The sequence below is a fragment of the Sprattus sprattus genome, assembly GCF_963457725.1.
Source record: "Sprattus sprattus genome assembly, chromosome: 19".
NCBI lineage: Eukaryota > Metazoa > Chordata > Actinopteri > Clupeiformes > Clupeidae > Sprattus > Sprattus sprattus.
The window spans coordinates 21,882,099-21,907,192 of record NC_137917.1 but is presented as its reverse complement, the minus strand read 5'-3'; the positions used below and the strand labels follow the sequence as shown (position 1 = coordinate 21,907,192).

The 25,094-nt window shown below is 44.4% G+C and overlaps 1 protein-coding gene across 2 annotated transcripts in view; it reads left to right on the top strand.

Annotated features, from left to right (window-relative positions):
* The first annotated feature begins 1,450 nt into the window (after positions 1 to 1,450).
* The window catches only part of dyrk1b (dual-specificity tyrosine-(Y)-phosphorylation regulated kinase 1B), a 39,227-nt gene continuing 15,583 nt past the window's right edge, over positions 1,451 to 25,094 (top strand). The window contains exon 1 of one of the 2 annotated variants that reach the window (XM_080858496.1): positions 1,451 to 2,127. Coding sequence is in view for 1 of the 2 variants with exons in the window: in XM_080858495.1 (XP_080714621.1) it covers positions 21,302 to 21,443 (142 nt within the window). In the remaining variant the exon portion in view is untranslated. Of the gene's footprint in view, positions 2,128 to 19,010; positions 21,444 to 25,094 lie in introns of those variants that run through there. The other variant, XM_080858495.1, reaches the window with a different exon arrangement.

Genomic DNA, 25,094 nt, shown 5'->3' with positions numbered 1-25,094 from the left:
CATAGAATATACTTTTGGCGGTATACCTGACCAAGCGCATCATCAGTGCCGAGTGCGGTCGCCGCCATTTTAAGAGTGAACGAGCAGGAAGAATGACTGGCTTCCGAGTGGTGCGGACGCGTTGCTCAGGCGGGAAAGTCAAACTTTTTTTGGTAATAAGACTGCAGTAACCCAGTCCCGCTACTATAAACAACGTAATTTCAGTATGTGGTGTATGATCCTGACCGGCAATTCATGCACCTGATGGGGCGTTGAATAACCTAGCCAATTTAGCGCTGAGCCATTATCTTAAACATTGGAAGGAAACGGTGCGATGCATTTTCAGGGGCACTAGCGGTTTCCGTTTAATGGATACCTTAAATTCATACCGATGTGAACTATCCAAACCTTTAATTTGGTATTGGGCAAATCATGCTGTTAATGGTCGAGGGCTCAACAATAAACAATATCAATTACACGTGTGGTATTATTGGAAAATGTGCCATGTTGATGTTACCAGTTTGTGGAGAATTAGTATTTGATTTGTTGAAAGGTTTCATAGACCAAATACACATGTGCATTCGATAGCTGCTTTTACTTTTTAGTGTCAATAGATGACAGGAACATCACTTATCATAAAAGGCAGGTTGTTCAGTAACTTACTTAGTAGAACAGGCAGCTAACGTTATGTTGCTGACATTAAGAACAGCGTCAAGTAACGTCTGTGTGTAATGTATTAAGGCCTACCAGGGGTAAGCTGGTTCAATTATCGCATCAAAGCAGTCAGTTCTCTAGCTAGATTAATTCGCAATTTCGTGTTAACCGTTCTTGTTGTCTGAGCTAAATAGATAGCATTAGCTAGCTAATACAGTTAACGTCGACAGAGTACATGTCAACGGTAAGGAACGTATTGCAGCACGATTATTTAGCGAACTAAACCGGTGCAAATTTGTAACGTTACCCAAGTTAATTGACAAGCTACCCAGCTGATCAGCTGTGGATGAAATTACAAAGTGACGACTAGCTTGAAGTGCCCATGACATAACTATCCTGAAGATCCAAGTTGTCCAGCAGGTATAACATTTTGCAACTGCAAGTTAACTAACTAGCGTTAGCTGGCATACCTAGCGAGCTGTCACTACCAAATATCAGGCGCGTCAATTTGCTATCAGTTCGTAAAATTAAATTGGAGGAATCATTATATTAACAAAGTGTAGTCCCTAGAAAGGTGGCGTATTCAATTTGTTGACAATGTTTTCTCTCTTACATGAACTAAGTACACAGTAACATGAACTTACACCTCTAGTTCCCATCCGCAGATTTGTTTTGGCGGCCATTTTGTGGGGAAAAGTCAACTGAACGTTGCACTAAAGCAAGCGGGGACGTGCTTGGAGCCGGGGGCGCGCTTATCGTGTAGACCCTCTCCTACTCAAGCGAAAGGCAGTCTTGGAGAGATCGAGATTATCGGATACCGAGGGGGTGTCCAGCAAATGCACATCGCTAGTCATAGCGGTGCGACAACACACCCCAATTTTGTTTTATTCGTTTTCTTTTTCAAAATTTAATTCTCCTCTCGTGCACCCCCTTGCTGCACCGCAACAAGCAACACTCTGCTTGTTAGCTAGCAACCACCAGTGCTAGCTAACGTTAGCTAGCTAGCTAACTAGCTGTTCCGAACCACACGACTTGCACCACGGTTTCTCGCGGAGAGAAACTGAGGGGAAAGGAAGGCAGAAGGACAATTTCGGTTGCTGCCAGTTATTCATCGTAATGTATAACTGCACGGATTTTAACTCGACACTTGGGTTGGTCTTCTTGCACTAGTTGTGCTAGCGTTAATCGTGGCTAAGTAAGAACACCGAAACCTGGACTAACCGTGAGCACATTTGCTGGGTTGCGCTCTGGAGACTAACCTTTCGGCTTTCCTGGAGACAGATGTTTTGAAGAGGATTTAAAAGAAAATTATAGACTATACCCCTGAAAGGGATCGCACCCATCAGAGGGGTGGCGATTAGGGGGGAGGGGGGTTTGGTTTATCAGTTACCGGTTTTTAATTCTGCCCGGTACCTGTCGTGGAGGTTAGGACGGAGGGAGAGGGAATACTGATAATGGCTGCTCCGGGAAGCTGGAAACAGACCGCCGCCTGAGGTAAGCCCACAGTGGTTTTATGATTGTTTTTATCTTGTTCACTCTCAGTAGTTGTTGATAAGGAATGTTCAGTAGTTCTATCTTCAGAAATATATGTCTGCCAAGACCCCTAGTTTTATGTTTTATCCTCTGTATAACGTTATCCCTCAAGCATCAAGACGCGGTGTTCCAGCAGCAAGCTCTATGTCCAGCGTATAGGCCGTCAGTGCCGGGGACTGAGATAGGGAGGAGGGCACATGGATGGGGAAAATGAGCTTGCGGTTTGGTACTAAGCGAGTCATGCACAAGAGAGTGGTACATTTAAATATGTTACACTTAACAGTTCATCTACTGTTATCTTTACTGTAATGGCTCTCAATGATACACCGGTTGTCAAAGGATGTAATTTGCAGTGATGGAAACTAGTGCTCCCAAATGCGGGGATTTCACAAGCAGGTTGGTTATAATGTATAGTAATTGTGTGTCATTTCCTGACAATGTCATCCCGATTTATAACGATTCTGTAGAAACTAACGTTAGCGTCTCCTTATCAAATCAGATCTTGATTAGGCTGCGTGATATTTTGAATTCGTTAACTAGCAGAGGCAACCATGTATCCATGATCATGTTCGATGTGGGCTGTGGAAGATTAAACACATATCCAGGATTTCTTCTTCGATGTCTTCAGTCTGTGGCTTACAATCCTCGAATCGCAGTTGTTGCAGTGTAATCAGCAAATAGCTGCGTTTGATACGAATTAGACCATAAGTGGCTGTTACATTATTGCAAAACTGCGGTGTTGCATGGCATGCAAATCTTTTGAACATAATGCCTAAAAACCATGCATCGTAGCCAGTTGGGTGCATTTGGAATTCAAGGCAATAGCAAAGGTAATGCATCCAAATCACTGACGGGTATTGCGTCTGCTGATCCAGGAGAGAAGAAAACCGAAGCATTTATAGATATTTAAATATGCTCTCGTTGTAATGCAGCTCGGTATGTTGGGTGACGTTACAGATCCCCCCCCCCCCCCCCCTGTCAATGTTCATATGTGCACACGCGTGTGGCTGGGGAAAAGTCCACCGATTCTGATCAAATCTCAATTTCTGTGTCGATAATGACTGGTGAAAATACAACATTCGTAAATGTGATCTTGTTCTGTATCCATCGTCGAATGGGTATTAGGTGGTGTATCTTGCGGTGTCTACACCCTTCATTTCCATGTAGCGTTATGTGCAAGGCTTTCGCTGTGGTGGTGCTGAAGTAGAAATGCCGGTTCAAAATGGATACACTTTCCTCCTATTGCTTTTCCACGTAGCCTTCTCCTTCTCTCTCCCCACTGCAGCGCAAGTAACCCCCACAGTACCCTTCAGAGGGATTCATTTCATGCATGTTTGAATAAATTCCTTCGATTTATTTACTTATGTTCATTCGAGAGAAGAATTCATGTGGCCATACACTAATTTTGTGCTGGCTTGATGCAGTCATTTACATCATCTCTGAAGTACTGAGTCATTGTAGTTATCAGTCATTTTTTTTTTATCACAACGCACACCTAAGCTAAATGGCAAATCCTTTTAAAAATTGATTCACTGTCACTGATTATGACCAATACTTGGATCTACATTCAAAATGCAAGTCCTCCAAACGTAAGTCAATCTTGATGTAGGAAAGGCTTTAGCATCCATCACACAATTCACTGTTCCTTTCACTTAACAGCATTAGTGAGCTGCCTTATAGGCTTGTAGTGTTGTGCAGTAACAAGACTGCTTGTTTGTTACAGAACAGTCATGAACTTACGACTAGATTCTTTTTTTTTTTCCAGTCCGTCCAGCCCTCTCTTTTGGACGCTTCTCATTTTTTTGGAGCAAGTGGACCACTGTTGAAGATTTCATTTGGTATCGGTAGCAGAGTGACACAGTTGTGAACGGACTGACTAAGTTCATTGTACCAAGCCTTGACAAGATGGAGAGAAAAAACAGTGTGAAGTTGTTGGGCCTAGCCTTAAAGTGTGGGATGTTACTGCAATGTGTGTGAAAAAGTGTCTGTCACTTTCTGCATCAGATGAAGTTGTGTGTGTGTGTGTGTGTGTGTGTGTGTGTGTGTGTGTGTGTGTGTGTGTGTGTGTGTGTGTGTGTGTGTGTGTGTGTGTGAAAATGGACTTCACCCATTCTCAAGCCTACAGGTCTGGTGCAGCATTGGCTTTATGTTGAAGTGAGCTTGTATGAAAACAAATGTGTGCCACATTCATTTATGTATTTCACATGAGCACCTAGTTTTGGATATGCTTGTGTGCATACATACATACATGCGTCTTTGCGTGTTCGTGTGAATGTGTGCGCGTGTTACATGGCTGAATGTAAAATTCCATTTCTCCCCTCTTAAATTGTCTAGTAGAGAGTCTGATCAGATTGAGGTGGGTACCTCTTTTTTGCCACTTTGGTGGAACGCAATGTTGACTGAGCCCAGACAGAATTGCAGCCTGCCGTGTTTGTCTTTTGCAGAGAGAGAGAGAGAGACCGAGAGAGACCGAGAGGGAGAGAGAGAGACCACTCGAGGGGGCCTTCCTCCATTCATGTATTGATTTACGTCTGAGTTTGATGGCTTAGGGAGTGGAAAAGGGAAACACCCACTCGCTCACAAGTTCATATTGTCCCACCTACCCTGACTTCCACACACTAGTGAGCGTGATTTACAACGAAGGCAGCGTCTCGCCCATCGCCAGGGATGCACACTGCCCACAGCCAACAGAGGCTCAACAGTACGCCTTCCCAGGCCTCAGTGCAAGTGCCGTCTAAGGCCAGGGAAAAGCCACAAGTGCCTGGGGAGATAAACAACATTTTATGGTATGGTATAGGCACTCTGAGATTCCTTGGAATGAAAAGTGCGTTAAAAATAAAATGAATTATTATTATTGTATGTGTCTCTTCACCCATTTGGGCTGCCAATGACGCACAAATTTTACTCCTCGTACAAATTTTAGCATGTCTTGCCTCATGTGACCCCCCACCCCGCCCGGTAACCACTCAATGTCATCCCCTCTCCTCTCCCATCAGTTTGAGCCCATGTGACTGTCCTGGCTCTATTGGGATCACCCTCTCGGCCCATGTGAGGGGGCATTGATTTGGACGTGGCCTTGAACATGGAGGGCTGTCGCCTTGAACATGGAGGGCTGTGGCACATAATGGGACCAGCCCTTAGGCTGATGGAGCACTTCTTTTTCCTAAGCAAACAGGTGCCCGCCCGTCCATGCTACTGACTTGGCCTGTGAGATCTCTCAGATTTGGTATAACTGCGTCTGCCAGTATGATGAATTAGAGTGACCTCCTCTTAAATATCCAATCCCAAGTTATTTTAGGATAAGCACTCAAACACTTGGTAAGTTAGGTACCGAGTAGGTTATATTTTCTGTTGATTTGTGTGCAGTTTGTCTATGTGTGTTCTAAGGAATGATTCTCGTAAATGGTAAAATTCTAAAGAACCAGGTTTATTACTTCATATCTTCCAGATTGAATAGGATAGGAAGGACAGGGCAGTCACTGGTGGTTAACTGAAGGTTCATCAGTGTCTAGTGTGGTACTCTTACACCTAAAACCCCCACTCCCCTCTCTATACTCTGAGTGTCATTTTGCATAGGGAGGGGAGGGGGGGCTGGCTGGCTATTTAAGGACTGCTAGCTTGTCTCAGATGGACGGTGTAAGGTCCAAGCTTACTCTTTATACTCTGGTATTTGAAGTAATGCTAAGTTTGGCAAATGTTTAAAACTATTCTGTATGAGCAATGAGCTTTGATGTGCCTCGCCACTGTGATTCAACACAAAATATTACTTTTGTTCAGCCAAGCACACCTTTATACCACCACTGGATCAGAAATCTGTGATTTGGATGGCCTTTCTCTAAGCATGATGAGGATAAACCAATAGCCTTTAGATTGTTTGGGCATATCTGTTGAGAAGCCTTTATTTTGAATGTCTAGGCGTATAACGGCGGTGTACAGTTCAACAGTCCCTGGCCGATTTCAGTCCCTGTTTTTTTTTTTTTTTTCTTCAGTTACACCCATAACCCGTGACAGTGTTACCACTTTGCTCTCCCAGCCGTTCTCCCTGTGTCCAGCAGGCCGGGGGAAATGACAGTGCACAGAATAAGGGTTGTCAGTCAAGATCGTGGCCCAACTCAACTGCTTTCCTGCAGCACTCAGATGGATGACCTCTCCTTTGGTTCCTCTGGTGTGTGTCCCTCCATGGCCTGGGGTTGATGGTCACGGACAGCCAGGCAGTAGTCACAAGCATGACTGCTCCCACTCCAGGTCTCAGACTAGAGCGAGATCTGCCGGCCCCCAGTCTGGAACCAGACAGGTCCTTTCTTTTACTCTAACTTGCCCTAAGCTGCTGCCTAGGCCTTTCTTAATGCAGTTTTCTTTCAGTCCTCGGAGTATCTTATAAATTGGTAATGAAAAGCACACACACACACACACACACACACACACACACACTGATGCACGCTCACATAGGCTCCTTCTTTACTGGGTAGTCAGTCAGTGAGGAAGAGGGAGAGGGATGTGGGCTGGCCTAATTCAATAAGGTGTGTTGAGCTTCTGAATAAGGCATGGAGTGAGCACAGAGTGTGGAGATGCATGGGCACAGGTGGCCACGCTCACACACACACAAAGCATGCATCATCTCGTCTCCTCATGACCGCACAGAAACCTGTCTCTAAGGCAACACCTCTGCCTGCCTTACCCCCCCCTCCCACCACCCCTTTCTATTTGCTACTCACCAGTCATGTAACTGCACTGAAAACAGTCTTCTGGACTAGGCCTATGCTCTGCCTTGCCATACTTGGGTTGGTTGCTCGGGCTTTTGGGAGTAATTTCTCTGTGTCCATCCCCTGCCCTCCTCGGTCAGTAATTCGGATGTTCGTGAAAGCAGGAATGCTGGTCAAATATTTTTGGTGGACAGAAGGACAGTGGCCCAGCATAGCCCCCCCCCCCCCCCCAAGTGTTCCTGAGGCCTAGTGATGGACGCTATTTTTGAGCCATCCTTGAGCCATCCTTGAGCAATCTATCCGCAGCTCATCATTTCTGTAGATTTATTTTATCACAAAGAACTTCCAAACTGTTGATTTCTGCTGTCACCATTCTTCCTCTTGTTCACCAAGGGCTCGACCTGAAAACTAAATGTGCGCAAGAGTTAGTGTAAAACTTGATCCCCAGGAGGGCGGTTGTTAGCTGGTGTGGGCAAGAGTTAGTGTAAAACTTGATCCCCAGGAGGGCGGTTGTTAGCTGGTGTGGGCAAGAGTTAGTGTAAAACTTGATCCCCAGGAGGGCGGTTGTTAGCTGGTGTGGGCAAGAGTTAGTGTAAAACTTGATCCTCAGGAGGGCGGTTGTTAGCTGGTGTCGGCAAGAGTTAGTGTAAAACTTGATCCTCAGGAGGGCGGTTGTTAGCTGGTGTCGGCAATAATTTCCGACAGACGGACAGATCTGAACTGAAACGCTTTACTTCTCCAGCACCATCCAAAACACATCAACTTCTGTGCTCTCAACTCACTACAACTCCTGCTTCACCCCGTCTCCAAACACCTGCTTCACCCCGTCTCCAACACCTGCTTCACCCCGTCTCCCAACACCCGCTTCACCCCGTCTCCAAACACCCGCTTCACCCCGTCTCCAAACACCCGCTTCACCCCGTCTCCAAACACCCGCTTCACCCCGTCTCCAAACACCCGCTTCACCCCGTCTCCAACACCCGCTTCACCCCGTCTCCAACACCTGCCTCACCCCGTCTCCAACACCTGCCTCACCCCGTCTCCAACACCTGCTTCACCCCGTCTCCAACACCTGCTTCACCCCGTCTCCAACACCTGCTTCACCCCGTCTCCAACACCTGCTTCACCCCGTCTCCAAACAAAGCAGGCTGGGAAATGTAGTCAATACTAACAATAAAAAATGGACCCAGTTATGATGCTAGTCACGTCGACGTGATTTAACAAGTAGTTCAACCTGTCAACATGAATCATCCAGCAATTAAAAATCCTAACAGACCCAGACTGTCTTGACTATTCTAGGCAAAAAAAAATAAATCTAAAACCTAAAACTTAACATTAGATTTAGTTTCTTATTGATATGACACCTGACAGCACAACTCCTACCTAGCTGCTAACGCTAGGTAACGTAACTATCCTACTGTGTCCGGCCAATTATGTGGTTTTCCCTGAATCCACCTTTACATTGTTTATTGTAGGTGAATCATTACTGTAGACATGGTACTAGCTACCACCTCAATATGATTTTATACTTGAGCAATTATATCTCAAAGTATCCCCGTTAGTGTCGGTGTGTGTGTGTGTGTGCACCCTAAGTGTGCGTGTGTGTGTGTGTGTGTGCGTGTGTGTGTGTGTGTGTTTTCACCCCTAGTGTGCTTGTGTGTGTGTGTGTGTGTGCGCGCGCACCGTTAGTGTGGGTGTGTGTGTGTGTGTGCACCCTAAGTGTGCGTTTGTGTGTGTGTGTGCGCGCACACCGTTAGTGTGGGTGTGTGTGTGTGTGTGTGTGTGCACCCTAAGTGTGCGTGTGTGCGTGTGTGTGTGTGTGTTCACCCCTAGTGTGCTTGTGTGTGTGCGTACGCATGCAACAGCTAATACTGTATGTTGGACTGCATATCAGCTGTTTCTATTTGTATACATGATGATCATCTCATGTGGGTAGTGATGACAGTATACTGGCCTGGGTGTATGTGTGGATGCTTTGTGGCTCTTGTGTCAAAGTGCATGAAAAGGAGACGGATGGAGAGAAAGGCACAGCAGAGTTATATATATGGCTCTTTTCATTGCATATTGTCACCTGCATTGTGAGCTAATTCCCATGGCATTTGGGAAGAGGAAATGTATGGTTTGAGGGTATGAGTTCATAGGGCTATGTGCAGGAGAGTACAGTACACTTGTGTGTAGTGTGTGTAGTTCGAGTGTGTGTGTGTGTGTGTGTGTGTGTGCAGTGAATGGTTGCTCTCCTTGGTGCTGCTTTTCGTCCTCTCAGCAGCCCTGCCCGTTGACCTGCTTAACACAGCATAGAGAGAGGGAGAGAGAGAGGGAGAGAGAGAGAGAGAGAGGGAGGGAGGGAGAGGGAGAGAGAGGGAGAGAGAGGGAGAGAGAGGGAGAGAGAGAGGGAGAGAGAGGGAGAGAGAGAGCGAGAGAGAGAGAGGGAGAGAGAGAGTTGGGGAGAGAGAGTTGGGGAGAGAGAGAGAGTGGAACATGGAACATGGAGGGAGAGAGAGAGAGTAGACAAGGAATAGTCTGTGGATGAGGGAAGAGAAAAGGAAGACAATGTAGGATAGAGAAAGATTGAGTAAGGAGGAGAGGGATTAATGGAAGGAGGTACACAAGGAGAGGGAAGGAGGACGGGAGGAAAAAGACCAGATGAAATGTCAAGATAAGAGTGTGATTGTGTGTGTGTGTTGTTGGCAGAAGATTTCTGAAATCCTACTTCTTCACTGAAGGAAGCATTGACACAAACCTGCAATGGAAGGATCTGCTCATCGAAGATGCAGTCCAGTCCATCATTCGGTTTTTTTTTTTAAAGTTTGTGCTCCTGAAGTAGAGGGCAATGAGGAGCGATGAATTTGAAAAAGAGGGCACGAAACAGACTTCACCTTTAATCTATATTTCTTAAGATGGTATCTCTCAATGTCCTATTCAGGGTGGGCTTCATCAGAACAGGCATGTTTCCTACTGGTCTCCAGGATTGTTTTGGGGTTCGTAACAGAGTTTGTAAGCCTGAGGTTCTGTCTGTATTTGTCGCAGCCCTGATCTGTTTGACTGGTGACCTTTGCCCTAATCTGAGCTGTCTGTCTGTGGCTACGTGCTGCTAACCTGCTAGCCTCCGCTCTCTGTGATCCGTGGCGTGCCTGCTAGAGAAGCAGTGTCTCGGGATTCTTAAGTCGGATTCCGAGTTGTATTTGGTTAGCAGTAGCCAGCTGAATTGAGTTCAACCAGGCCGTGCCTTTAGTAATGCAGGTTTTTTTTTTTTTTCATGTTGATAGATGGTCCTTCACTTGGTTTGCTTGTTGGAGCTCAGCCCGGCCAAGCCTGAATGCTCCCTGTGCACTGTGTCCCATGAAAAGGTCACCCTAAAGGAGGTTGGAAACACTGCATGTTGTTGGTCAGAGTGGTAGCAGACTAGACTTTAGTTTGGTGAATGCAATTGTTCATGAACTCAGAACTTAAGCGCTGATGCATGATAGCAGCATTCGCCACACATTTGTCTGTTTCTGTCTGTTTCTGTCTGTCCTGTTCTGTCTGTTCTGTCTGTCTTTCTCTCTGTCTGCACCCCAATTTACTATACTTTCTCTATTCTTTGCAACTTTTTTATAAATAAAGTCTAGCTGTGGCATTCGATTCTATTCTACACCGGTTTGCATGTTGTGTCCATTAGGAAGACTGGCAGCTGTGAGATTCAAGATGGCGTGAGCAGAACAGAGAGACAAGAAAGGACTGAAATGAAGGTTCATGTTACAACTTCAGTGACTTCAAAAGGCATAGAAACAGCTAAAACGATCATTTGGCGTAATTTAACAATTCTCTTGTCATTATGCATTTTTTTAGATATTCACTCAGTCGCATGTAAAACGTGTGTATAGGAAGTTGAGGTCTCGCAGAGTACTTTGGACATATTGTGTGTATGGTATTGGGGGAACACCAGTGACCCGTAGCAACAGTCTGGGAAGGGCCTTGGTAACTGTGGCAGTGTGGCATGATGTAGCCATGGTGTTGAGCAGCTGTAGGAACAGCCGTGAGCTTTTATCGCGCTGAAGGGCTGTATGGGAACAGTGTGGCGCTCTATAGGATCTGTATTGGGGACAGTGCTGGGTCACACTCTCCTCACAGGGAGCTTAAAGTGGGTCAGCTCTGGGGGAAGAGAGGAGAAGCACAGAGAGGAGAGGAGAGAAGCGGAGGGGAGAGGCCAGGCAAGGCAGACGGCCATGTTTGTGCCAGAACCAGAATCGGAACCAGGCCCCTAGAAAAGGCGCAAAGCCGGGGGAGATCTGCAAAAGACTGACGGCTGCTCAGAATCACGCTTAGGGTAACTACCGCTACAGGAACCCGTGGTCTTCTACAGGAACCTGTGGTCTTCTACAGTAACCCTTGGTCTGGAGGCGATCACTCTCGGGGTCTTCTACAGTAAACCCGGGTCTTCTACAGTAACCCGTGTCTTCTACAGTAACCCGGGTCTTCTACAGTAACCCGGGTCTTCTACAGTAACCCGGGTCTTCTACAGTAACCCGGGTCTTCTACAGTAACCCTTGGTCTTCTACAGTAACCCTTGTTTTGGAGTAGATGGCAGTAGATCCCTTGATTAGGCTGATCTTGGGGTCAGAGAGGGACAGGGGCTGGACATGCCAACCAAATAGTTTGGTGGAAGAGTCTCTGCCGAGGAACTCCAAGAAGCCTCTAGTTGGAAATCCTTGGCCTCAAGGGTATGGGGGTGGGGTAGTGTTGTAGGATGTTGGTAATGATGGTGGATGGTGGGGTGGATTGGGGGGGTTGACCCCCCCCTGCCGGCTGGCTTACCCCACAGGCAACGCCCAGCACTTTACCCGGATTGCCCTAGATAAACCCTTACTGCATAAATGGGTTCCACAAATTGTAAGTGGCTTTGGATTATAAGTGTCAGTCAAATGAATTCATTAGCTTGCTTGTCTGTCTTTCTGCTCGGATGCCGGTGCTTGTATGTATGTGTGTGTGTTTGCATGTGCACAGGCGGACATTCCACTCATCTGTATCTGCGCCTTCGTTCTCCTGCCTTCTAGACACCCCTGTAACTTAGCTATGTCTCAATATATAACACAATATCTTGAAGACAATTACAATGTTGTATTAATGATTCTGCAATGTGTGTGTGCGTGTGCGCACGTGTGTGTGTTTGAGGCCCTCTGGTCTATGAGGGAAGTTTCGTCTGATCTGATGCGTTGTCGGGTGCAGTAGCCAAACCGCGCCTGTATGTGGACCTGCATGCCTGCGCACTACCCTTGCCAGCTTCCATGGCAGCTCTAAGCTGGCACAGCAAGAATTAAATAGCCAGAGCTCCTGGAGATTATGGCTGGCTTAACAGAAGCTTAATCACATCGTATGCACAGTATAGGAGGAATAGGTAAGGTAAGAGTGACTGAGGAAAAGAGAAGGAGAACAGACTCTGACGACACTTGAGTGACGAGGAGAGAAGCGCTGAGTTTGTAGCAAAATCGGAGGAAAGGGTGTCGCTGAAAGATGGGGAAAGTCCTGGGAGGCAACTGTGCGACTGTCAGTTGGTGCTGCTGCCGCCATGTTTGGTGGTGGGGATGCTAATGGGCATCTTAATTCTGAGAGAGGACCTTTCCCTGGGTTTCAGTAGCTTGCATATTAGGGCTCACAAGAACTGTTCAGTAGCCTCACTGATGTTATACAGACCAGATCTCGGGGTCCATCCAACATCATTGTCAGTTTCAGGACATTCTCCAGAATCGTTCCTCAGACTGATCCAGTGTTGTCATACTGTCAAATTGCCTCTACTCTACTGACCTTGACTTTGTTGGTGAAAGTTGCCCAATTTACTAGAAACACTTTAATCATCATCTCCTGCATTGCATGTTCCACATCACTGCTGTGTATGTCATGTAAAAAAATATATAGATTAATCAGAGATAATCTTTGGCATAGCATTTGAAATGGTAAATTAAAGTTATACTTGATGTATTATTAATGTATGTGGTTATTCTGCATTCACTGTTCTTTAGTGGGCACTTACCTTAGAGTCCAATAATTGACAACTGCAATGTATGTAGATGTAGTTTTTCTTTTCTTTTCCATTGCAAGGGCAAAAAGCCTTGGTCTTGATCTACAGGGTAATTATCCGCTCAGCGTGATGATGTGTAACTACTATTGACCAGGTTTGTATATGACCATTACTCCACAACACTTTTCTGACCACCACCACGACCACCACTCTCTCCTCTCTCCTCTCTTATCATTTATCTACCTCAGCCTGTTTAACTCCTGTGCCTCCAATTAATAAAATGCAGATCAATACCAAATGCATCCAATAAGCAATGAACTGAACAATGGAAAAATGTGTGTAAGTTATATGTAAAGGGGGGGGGGGGGGGTCGCGGACTGCACCCCTAATTTGTGCAGTGGGAATTTGTTTGTTTTATACCTTGATTCATCATATTTAAAAAGTAAAGGCATACTGAAACTCTGTTTCAACAGGTGTCATTCAGAATCTCAGTATTCCAGCATTCTTGTGGTAGAGGGGAACGTGTTGCCTGTTGGAAATATTCCACTTACCATGTTTGAAAATAGTTTAAAGAAGCCCTGAAAAAGCATATTGTGAAATGAATGTCACTCTGTGTATTTTACATAGATCTGCTTGTTCTGCAATTACCCTAGTGGTCATGTTACTCTCGTGATGGAAATGCCTCAGTAATGGCTTCTTTTTTTTCATGCCTGATCCCAAACTCATTCAGAGCAACAGGACCGTTCTTCCGGTGTTGTTAGCATTCTCTCTTTAATTTCCCTCATGGCAATGTGAAATAGGTGAAGGCAGTAGTGATGTAAAAGTTATGACTTCGAAAGTATCCCCCACCTCAGACCTCAAAGGTGATGGGGAAAAGTTTATCATTGTATTTAATTTCCGGTTATTTAGCTCAGGGTCAGATCTTCTTCCTCAAATACCTATATTGGCATCCAGACCAGAGCTGCTAACTTACAGTGTACCTCAAACACCCTGGCTCATAGTTAGTTTGATCCAGTTGCCAGCTCTCCTCATGCTCCTGCACTTTGGCTTCATGTAGTTCACTTGTTTGACCACTGGGGGCAGCAGAGAAAGAGACAACCACACAGTCTTCAATTATCACAACCTTTGGCCCACGTCACACCCTGGTAATCTAGTGCCGTGCTCATTAAATCCACTCTTACTGCCTCTGCTGTGATTGTGTTGTTTGTTAGGCATATAGAAACGTGAAACAGTGAGGGAATACATACATAAATATCAATTACACACAGTATATACATTTATAACTGCTGTAAAGAGATATATTCTGTATATGGAGAGAGTGCTGCAAATGTGCTCTCTCACTTCGATATGTCTAGAGAGAGGAAGAGAGACGTGGAGGTATAAGTGTTGCATGTATGATTGTGTGCCGTACTTTGCACTGTTACTGTTACATTGCTCTTTAGGAAGAACTTCAGCTGCTACTTCATTGCCTGGACTTGCCCAATTGTCACTTGGTGGGAACAGTCCCAACACAGTCACCTGATCTCGCACTTCTCCTGACCCCTGAATAAACCTTAATCCCTCTATTGTGGACAGTGCCATGGTATGGCCAAGTGTTTGAAACTGCAACGTGTGTGTGTGTGTGTGTGTGTGTGTGTGTGTGTGTGTGTGTGTGTGTGTGTGTAATGGAAAGGGTCTGTGGGGAAGGTAAATAATCAGGTAAGTGGCAACACCACTTGCAGTACCAGTTTCTCAGATGCTGTAACGATGCCAGCAGAGACCCTACACACTCCTATGCTGTCTGTCTCATTGTCTCATGGAGAAGATGTGTACTTTTCAGGTGAAGGGTCACACTGGGGGTGGTGGGGTGTGTTGGGACGAGGAGGGAAAGCCTCATCAGGGATTAACAGTGGGGATTCTCCTGTGTCTCTGTCCATGAAAGGGTCAGGCATAAGCACACTGGCACGTGTGGGCTGATGCGCAAGCTCTTTCTCATACAACCGTACGCACACGCCTGCATTCCCGACTATAAGATTCACATACTCCTACATTTAGTGGCATATAAAGATTTGTGTGTGTTTGACCCAGTGAAGCTTGCGATGACGGTTAATCTGTGGTGTGGTGGTGACCCTGGCAGTAACTTGCCACTTCACTCAACACTTCTGTCAGATCACAGAACATTGTTTTCCTGCCCCTTTCAATATCACTGAGCAGTTTGTGAGGGCCAGTCTGTAACTGTCAGTGAAAACTTTTGCAAAGAAGTTTTTTTTTATAGTAATCATCGTCTCACATAAACACTCTTATAAAGGGTGGCCATTTATGTCCTCCACCTTAGCAGAGTCCATATGTATTTTCCTCACTGGTGAGTGGATCATGCCACTGGACAAGTGCCTGTTTGTGTGTGCCATTGACATGCCTTGTACATTAGCTCCCCTGAAGGTCCATATCCACTGTCCTTTCTTGGGACGCCCCTGCTGCCTATTCTTGGATGAAACCTCAAACTTGTGTCAGGTTAAACTTGACTCGTCCAGCGCTTGAGTTTCTTGGCAGAACTTCCATGGCACTAGCAACATTGGTCCATTTTTGTCACATGTAACTTCAAACATTGCCAGACAATATATAGCCTCTGCCGAGAAATACAACTGATCTTTTCTGGGTGGCACGTGGTTAGTAGGTGTGGCTCCTGGAACATGTTACAGCATATGTGTTTAATGGACCCTTATATTGTTTACAACATTATCTGCCACCTGAAAAAGTAGATAGATGTTGGAGTATTTAATAAGCATTAACCCAAGATACAGGCTCTGGAGGGTTAAACAATTGAGTACTGGGCAAATTAGTTATTAAAGTTATGGAGGTTTTCTTTTCACTTGGGAAATCATACTTTTGTTCATAATTCTTTTTAAGGTTAGATTTTTTTCATTGCTGTCTTAACCTGGATGCCGGTTCCCTCCTATTTCAGGCTGTTACCAAGTGAGACAGTGAAAATTAACGAGTCCCCTGCTGACCGTGTTGAGAAGTATATGTTTGGGAAAACTTGACCTTTTGCTGAACTGTCCACCTGTTTGCTAAGTTAAGTTCGTGTTCTGCATGTTGTCATTCCACATCTGGTCTACCAGTAAAGAATGAGTTGGTGGGGAGATAACAGTTTAGTTGTCTATTTTTGATATTTTGGGGGCGAGGGCTCAAAGCACGCCATGTAACCTTATATAGTTGTAAACAGGAGGGGTTCCGGCAGAGAACAGTGAGCTATGCTATATATTTGGACTTTCTGCCTGTAGATAAGGAGGCTGGAAATACAGCAGAGGAAAGCGTATGATTTGCCCTTAATAAAACCCGATGCATGGTCTGCTTTTAGGGGGAAATATTTTTTCTCCTTGCATAGATGTGGGCGAACGGAGAGATATCTAGCTCCACCGTGTTCACTTTAAAAAAAATCCAGTTTTTGCAGAGCTGAAACACAACCCCGGCAACCTCCCCGCAGTGTAATTGTAATTCGCTGCTGTGTTACCCCGCCGTTCCTTTTGCGCTCGCTAGCTTCTTCAGTGGAGTTCGACTACCGTATCTTCCCACTGCATCATGTTTACCTAGCAACACGCATCACCCGCTGCCGGCCCTCCCATTGGTCATTTCAAAACGCACCCGGGACCAATGGCAGGGCTGTTACCATGGTACAGTGTGTAGTTGCCGGGTGGAATTTTGCTGCAAGGCACGTGAGTCCCGGAATCTTCGCCTTGCGTTTTTAATCTCGGGTGTCTGGGAGCTTTGCAAACGTGATTTATTGGAACCGAGTCACATTCCCTCTCGAGAGTCAGTTCACATATACATTTAAACATTTATCTGTACATTTGTATGTATAAAATCTAAATCGTGCAGAGACATAAGAGCTGCAATACCTCTGTAACAGGGATGCGCGCTGTAGTTTGGCTTTGAAAGAGAGTGAGAACTTTAAAATGTTAAACCTAGTAGTTCAACAAAGTTAATTTGATTTTAATAAAATTAATCTAATTATTTCGAATTCAGTGCGTGAGCCAGAGCTTCTCGTCATGTACGAGCCTTTAAACACAATAATTATGGATATAAAACTCTTCAGTAATTTAAGCAAGATTTGTGAAATTCTGTAGTGTCTTTAGAGGTCAGAGGTGGGTGTGATTTTATATATCAGTTAAGTGTTACATGAGTGTTTGTTTCCTATGCTCAGCCTGAAACCCATGCACTGCGAATCGGGTGTGACCATCCCCCTCCTCACTAAACTTCTATCAATGTAGAATGAACTTTGACCTATAAAGCACAGAAATACGTAAGACGGGTTCAGTGTGTATCATTTCTCGACGTAAATGCTGCGAAATATTTCATAGCAAATGCTAATCAGTCGTTGTCCACCAAACAAGCTTTAAATGGGGTAGAGCCATTATGATTTTTTTTTCAGTCTGGGGGGGACACGCACAGAAATTGGCTACCGTGGATGAATGACGGCATGGTTAACCTCGTTTTGTACTTCTCCTATTTCTCAAGTTGCTACACTTTCATGGGGGTAAATAGATGAAGACCAAGTTGAATACTGCTATGAACACGCAGTTTTCATGAGCAGGCAATGCTGCCGGTGCTCCACGCATGTCAACACGAATTATTCTCGGACATTCCAAAAGACGAGTGCCAGATTATTACCTAACTATCCTTGATACTCGGATAGCTCGAGACAAGGATATGTTTACGTTAAGTTAAATTAAAAAAAAAAAAAAGGTGATTTAAACTTTATGTGTTGATGAAAAGTTCTGTCTAATGTATAGCTGCATCACAGTTCACTCCAGGGGGTGCCATGATGTAATACATTTCTGGGTTAATACAACTGTGGTTTATTAACACTTCAGATTCATTTTGGTTGCTTTAACAACTTGTCTTGAGTATTGCATATGCAATTCCAAAGTCTGATTTATTGACCTCTGGTTTTGGGCGGTTACATAGAACATTTCTAAACCCCTAGGATGTAGTTCATCTATAGGGGCTATTCGGCAAAGCAATGGTGAATATATTCCTTTACCAATATACTATGCAGGCCTACATCTGCAGTCATGCTATTGCATAAAAGCCTAGTTCAAGTTGAAAGTTCGATACTGCACGTTTTATCTTGTGATTGTACAGTCACGCATGTGACATGCATTTAATCTTGATCTAATTTTGTGCTTAAAGCATATCGTTACGTTGTGAAAACTAAGTTGACAGTGAAAAGTTTCAGTGTACTCGGTGACCGAGTCTGTATTGCAGAACAAACCTTCGTTTGATAAGGGTATGCCCTCTTCTGCTTTTGTATATTTTTATTTATTTATTTGCTTCCGTTGTTGTTTTATCCCCTCCCCTATCAATCTACCTGAAGTCTTTTGCCATTTCCGCGTGCACATCATTCTGCCTCTACGCTGCGTTCGGAGACAACAAGGAGCTAGGGGGACAGGGCAGCCGCTTCATCTGTCTCCGCCCACATACCGCACTTGACCAATTCAAGCAATGGAGAGGACCTCGTCTGACCAATAGCGCACAAGCTGCCGTGGCGTCGGATAGCAACAGAACCTACGAACGCGCACTAGGGGGTGGAGAATGAGATGTTGGTGAACGCGCTTTAGGGGGAGGAGGGGGGGAGGGAGTAGGAGAAGGAGAACTCGGCGAATAAGAAGGTCTGTGTGCGCGCTTTAGCACAGAAAAGTTGCAATAAACTTTAAGGGCACTTGATTAAATTAAACCATCACTTCAGAACATATTAAACAATGTTTTTAAGATCCATGTGCAGAGACTTAGAATATACACTTGCAATCTTTTAAAACAGTTATTTAGCATACACCTATTGTAAAACGAACAGAATATGAATCAGATGAGAATTGGTGCTATCACGCCTGACTGAATCCATCAGATATCAGAAAGTGATCTTATAATCTAAGGTTCCCTGCATCATTCACCAAACAAATTGCATTATAGTCAGTGGATCTTTTTTCTCTTCGATCTGCATTTAAGGGTGGCCACTCTCGATATATCTATCTATCTATCTATCTAAATATATGTGTGTATGTGTGGTACAGTATAATTATATCTGCGGAGTAACTATAAATGGAGAGAACCGGCTTGTTGGCGCAACTACGTAGGGTAAGGGGGAAGCCAAAATATGTGTTTGGGTTGACCTGATCAACCACTTGTGTCTTGCATAGAACAATTTGGGAAATGTGTTTGATAAAAGTGTGCGTCATCTTCCCTTTAGCTGTTCCATGACTCTCCCAGTAGCTCCGCTTCTTTGGGTGTTAAAACATTTATGCGCGAAGAGCTGCGTCAACCGAGCTCCTGTCAGGAGCATATCTCAGATGTCCCCCTTTCCACCCCCCGCGCTTCAATAGCTGTTGGAACAATCCTCATTGCAGGGTGTGGATCCGGAGCCGGACAGAGAGGCTAGTCAACAGGGAGTAATAACGGAAAGGGGCGAATATGACTTAAACCAGCCCGAGACGGAAATATTCTCGGACAAAATTCTTGCGGGAAGATTCTTAAGAGTGAAAAGCTAAAACAGGGGGACTGTAGTGCTCGCGAAGTCAAGTAGACACACAAGAGGACAGCGACTGGCAACGGAGCCCTACGCGGAAGCTTCAGACGATCAGGCAGGATGGAAGTAACAACACAGAAAAAAATCATTGTAGTTTTTGTTGATCTCGACATTAAGTAGCTCGGCTCCGTGAAGAAATCTTGAGGTACAAATCTGACTACGCAAGATAACGCTTGTTTTATGAACTGTGGCCGATCGTGTTATTGTTGGGGAATGCATTAACGGGAATAAGGACAGTTACTTGCATTGTTGTTGTGAAGTGAGCTGTCATTACTTTCTCGCTAAAGGAAACCTGGGGACCCGTTGACCGTGTGGATTTCCCATGATATTCAAGAGCACTGCGTCTACATAATACAGCTTTTGGTTAAGCTGAAACAACAGGGTTAATTTTTGTTATTGTTTTGAAGACCTGTTACGAAGAAAACAAACGTTGGCTTTGATCGTGAGCTTCGTCATTAGGAATTGTCTTCATTCGTGTCGCTGAGATTTGGGGAAAGCTCTCACGAAAGACATCAAGATTTTTTTTTTTTAAAGCAGCCGTTAATGTTGTGCCTGTGACATCGGTCGCACCTCCGCACTTTGCTTCGTTACTTTGTGTGGTCTTTGCATGCACGTGTTTGTTTCCTCTTCCTTCAACATTATTCACGAGCTTTATGCTGTTTTGAGCTTCGTGCCCCCTTTCACCCCCCTCCTTCGACCTGCCAGCACATAAGGTCACCATTTGACATCTGCGGACTTTGCTAGCGTTAGTTCCGTGAAAGGGGGAAGGGTGCATTTTTGTTGCTGTGTGTCTAGTAGGGAAGACTAAATCAACGTTTAGGTTTTATAAATACATAATATACAGTATATAAATATCTGTTATTTTTCTGGCGTTCAGCTTCCCCTCTTGAATTGTATTATCTGACTAAGATTAACCAACTGGTTTTCCTGTTGAAGGAGAGGAAATCGGCCAATGTTTTACGTTTGTTGTCACCTACCTGCTTTATTGTGACTGATTAGTTCACTGTAGGTAACCTAAACGGAATATAAGAAGCCACTGCTATTTTTAAGTGGGAGTGATGGGGTAAATGGTGTTGGAAATTGAGACCCCCCACCCCCTACCCCCAGCCTACCAACACTTCCAGGTTTAGCTCTGGTTCCCTTGTCAGCTGCCGAATCATCCTGACTGGAAAATTTAAGTGGGGGTCCTGGCCCAACAAGGTTTTCACCTGTCTACCATTGAAACATACTTTTTTTTTTTTTTCTTGAACTACAGAGAAACTTTTTTTCCTATTCTAATGGGACTTGTGAAACAACTGTAGCTGTGAAAGTAGATACCTTTTGTAACCAAATAATATCAACATAGAGCAGAGAAGAATATATACAAATATAAATATATATATATCTTAATAGAAAGAGCAGAGAAATATATATATATATAAATTATATAGCAAATACATAGTTTAAGTAAATATATTTTTACGTCTCAAGTGAGCATTGTTGCCTGAAACCCAAGTCATTGCCTTAGAGAAACATAGTAATAAAGGGAATAGTATTGACAGAAGTGAATCTGTTTGGAAACAAGTTAATGGTGCCTTTTCGTTCATCAGCTCCTTCTGTCTCTGTCGCTTCAGGATTTCATTAGTAATTGAAGAATATTTTGTGGTAAACCCAAGTGAGATCCCTATGTATACCTGCCTTTTACGGTTCAAACTTGAGTTTTATTGCTGTTGGATGTACAGTGCTGGATCGAAGAACTTCTGAAGATTTATTTGGCAAGGATTACTTGATACTTGATGTGTCCACAACTCTCTCCAAAGTAATTTATCGGGATCCACACACCTATAAACTTGATTGACTCGATTCCTGGGATACCACGACCCCACATAAGCGTTTCCGATGGTGATCACTTCGTCAGTGGAGGAGAAGCCGCAGCCTTCTAACAGAATGGTCGCAAATTTGCCGACCGAAACCTGGATTGGCAACCCAGATCAGAGTCGCTTCGTACCCCAGTCACACCTGCTACGGAAGCCCACAAGAAGTTAGTGTCACCTCTGTTTCTCTGTCTCTGCACGCATCGTAAACAGAACACACACACACACACACACACACCTAAAATGCTTTTTAAGGTGAAATGTAATTGTGCTTGCTGTAAGTGGGTGGTTTAACTGATCTCAAACTTCACTACATAATTTGTAAGTTTATCCGTTCAATCAATACAGTCTTGACAGAGGGACAGTGGGTTTCCCAGTAACAACCTGCCCCCCCCCCCCCCCCCCCCTCCTCTTTTGCACCTGTTGAATGTGAGGATGAATGATACTGAGATGCGTTATGTCTGTTATGCTGACAGTGTTGTTGAGCCACAGATCTTACGGCCCAGATAACTTTTTTTTAAATCTAAGGGGATTGTTGTTGCTGTTCTCTGTTCAAGCAGCATTTACAGTGTCAGAGGAATTGCAGCCTAAACCTCATTTGTGTAAACTATTACTTGTTTTGATACCTCATATTTTCTTATTTAAATGATGTTTCGGTGATGAAACTGACTTCACCTTAAAGCACTTGTGCTGTCTGACTTGATAGCATAGCATTTGCTTGTTTTAGTGCATGTTGCCCTTGCATGAGTGGTGATATCACTGCTCATCCTCTCCCGAACCAACGAACAACAACAAAAGCGCGTGCTGTCATAGTTGCAGGGGAAAAAAACACAGTATTACAGTAATGACGTCACAACGAGGGATGGAAGAGGCGGATGAATGAATCAGGGGGAAGACCTTCAGTAACAATGCTTACGTTTCATCGGAAGTGAACGTAGTGGCGTAGGTTGACGATAAAAACATTCCTCGTATTTACATGCTTTCATCAGAAGCAGTTTGTAGGATTCATTTTTAACTAAATATGACACTTTGATGAGAAGTTCTGCGGTTCAGAGATGATCGCGCAAGGCGGTTGAGTCTGTAGCCTCAGCCGTGTGTTTCTTTGGCTACAGGAAGTGATACAAGTGGACCGTTTATGAGGTTTTTTTTTTTTCCCGAAGTAATCTGCATGAGATTTTGTGTTGTTGAGACACCTCAAGTAGCTCTGGTGTTATGAAGGTCCAGGTGGTCTCAAACAAAGGTTTAGCACACCCCAGAGGCAATTTCATGCAGACTTTGGACATGCATTGGTGGATTCCTCCGCATGGGTTCTTCTGAGACCACCATCGACTACCGCTCCCTTTCCCACCATTGTCCTGAACACCACTCGCTGCAAAACAATTGTGGGAATAAAGACATCCGGGCACAGCTGAGTGATCGCAGGACTCGGATCCTGCCCATCTCGTATGCGTATATGTGCATGGTGGTGCTGTTGCTATGGAATATGAGCAAGGTTGGTCTAGGAGGATGCACCGCATGTCAGAGTTGCTACAATGCAGCAAGCAGCCACAGAGAACGTTTTGTACCGTCGGAATTCCAGCACATTACAAATGAAGGGCAATTGAATTCATTTTGTTGAAGTGATTAGGATTCTGGACCTGTTGTAATAGAGCGGCAAATTGCTGTTATGTAATAACAGTGGCATCTAGATCGTTGCAGTGGGCATCAAGTAAGAATTTAAGAAACTGAATATGAAGAATTAAGAAACTGAATATGAAGGCTTGATGGGGAAACATGTTGTTTGAAGTATTTCAGAGACCTTCAGGGGGGAAATAATCGTGAAACTTGGTGGTTTGTTGAAGGCAACAAAATGGAAATGAATGTTTTGGATAGGAGAAACAAGACACGTTTTTCTGGCATGAACACCCAGGTGTTTACCCTTTTAGATATTTAAATAACTTGTTTTGGAAAGGAGCTCATTCTTGTTCTGCCCAAGCATTGAATTAAAGGATTCAATTATCCGTCAATTGCTAAGCCGCGTAATGCAGTTACGATATAATTACTTAATTGGCCCATTACAAGAAAGTTTCCAAACAAGCAATTTATTGCTTCTGTAGGTTGACATTATCAGTACAACAGCAACATAACAGGTAACCTTTCATAACACCTGCAATGTGAACCAAGGTCTCTGAAGTTTCACTCTACGACTCAGCCAATTATAAATCTCATAATCGTTCAGTCCATGTAAGAGTGAGAAAGAGGGAAATATGTTGTCTTGGCTAAATGAGCCTTACAGTTTTGCTCTAATAACTCTACCTAGTAACTTTATTTCAAGTTTTAGGACACCTGTTGATTGGTCAGGATTTCCCCATCTGAGGGTGGTTGAGACACGGATGAATACTGGTTACCATAACCCGTGGCTCTCTCCACTCCCTCTCTCTCCACCTCAACCAAAGCTCTAAATTGGATTGTGGAAGGTTCCGCCCTGCTTACAGCGCAACCTATCCGAGACTCCGACTCTAGCCTCCGACAGGAGATCTGGGTCACTTCACAAAATGGGGAAAAAAGAAAAACAGATATGTAAAATCCATAGCTACTGTTTTGAGTTGTCATTCAGGAATGCAGCTTAAAGGCCAGAAACATTGGTTTTGTCAAGACAAAACTTTTAAATTTGATCTCCACGGATGACATTGGAAGACACTGTACTCCAGTACCAAGGCTCTCACTGTTGCCCCTGCACACAAGGACGACGCCTTTCCAATATCGCAATCTCTGTTTGGAGTGCTTATGCCCAACGTGGGCAGGCCACTGTCGCCTCCCGTCCATGTCATAGCAGTTTAGGTGTAATAAATCAAAGCATTCATTCAGTAATAGGCCCTGGACAAGGCATGGGTTTCAGGGAGGGTGGGTGGGTGCTTGATGAGGTTAGGAAGGTGGCTTGGTGCAAGTTGTTCTCATACCTAGATAACTGGGTAGCTTTCCAGCTATTTTCCTCATTCATTATTAAATTAAGTTATTTATAACCGTGTCTCCAACCAACTTTTTTTCCTGCTGTCTATTTTAATCATCTCAGCGAGGTCGCTCTGGCGGAGCAATGTGGACGTAGCTGGCTTTTGGAGGCCTGAGTTACTGTCTTAAAGATAAATATACCCCCCGAGTGAAAGGCACTATGCAAGTTATGGACTCGGTGCACAACGTGTTGCCCTGTGCTCTACCCCTCCCGTCCATTCTCCCTTCTTTCTCTTTCCCTCTCTCCCTTCTTTCTCTTTCCCTATCTCCCTCCCTTTTCTCTCTGTTCAGCTATAACAAACTCCTGAAGTTGAGACAAAGCATTGCTTACTGCATTACTAAGAATAAGATAAACCCATGAGTGTTCTGTTCAGGGGGGATTTAAATGAGTACTTTGAGGCAGTATTTTAAATTAAAAAAAAGACACACAATGGTGAAAAATGGGTTTCCTGTAACGTTAGCGGAGTTTGGACTGTGTGTGACACATGCATTGCATACACTCTCACAAACAGATGGCCACAAACACACTCTCTAACCTTTGCCCCTCTCCCTCCCCCTTCCTTTGAAGTTGTTTATTTCCTGCACCAATTTATAGTCTAGAGTTGAAACACAAAGTTTCTTGTGCGAGTTCTACGGGTTCACCGGCATAATTTACGTTAATGTTTGATTTCAGGTTTTGCCCAGTCAAACGCATGAGCCCCTTTCAACTCCGAAGGACCACTCATTTCGTATAGTGTCTGGTTACTAGTGCCTCTTGTTGTTGGATTACTTTGAGTTACTTCACTGTGAGAATATATTTTGACCTGGTTAGGGTGGGACGGGGTGAATGA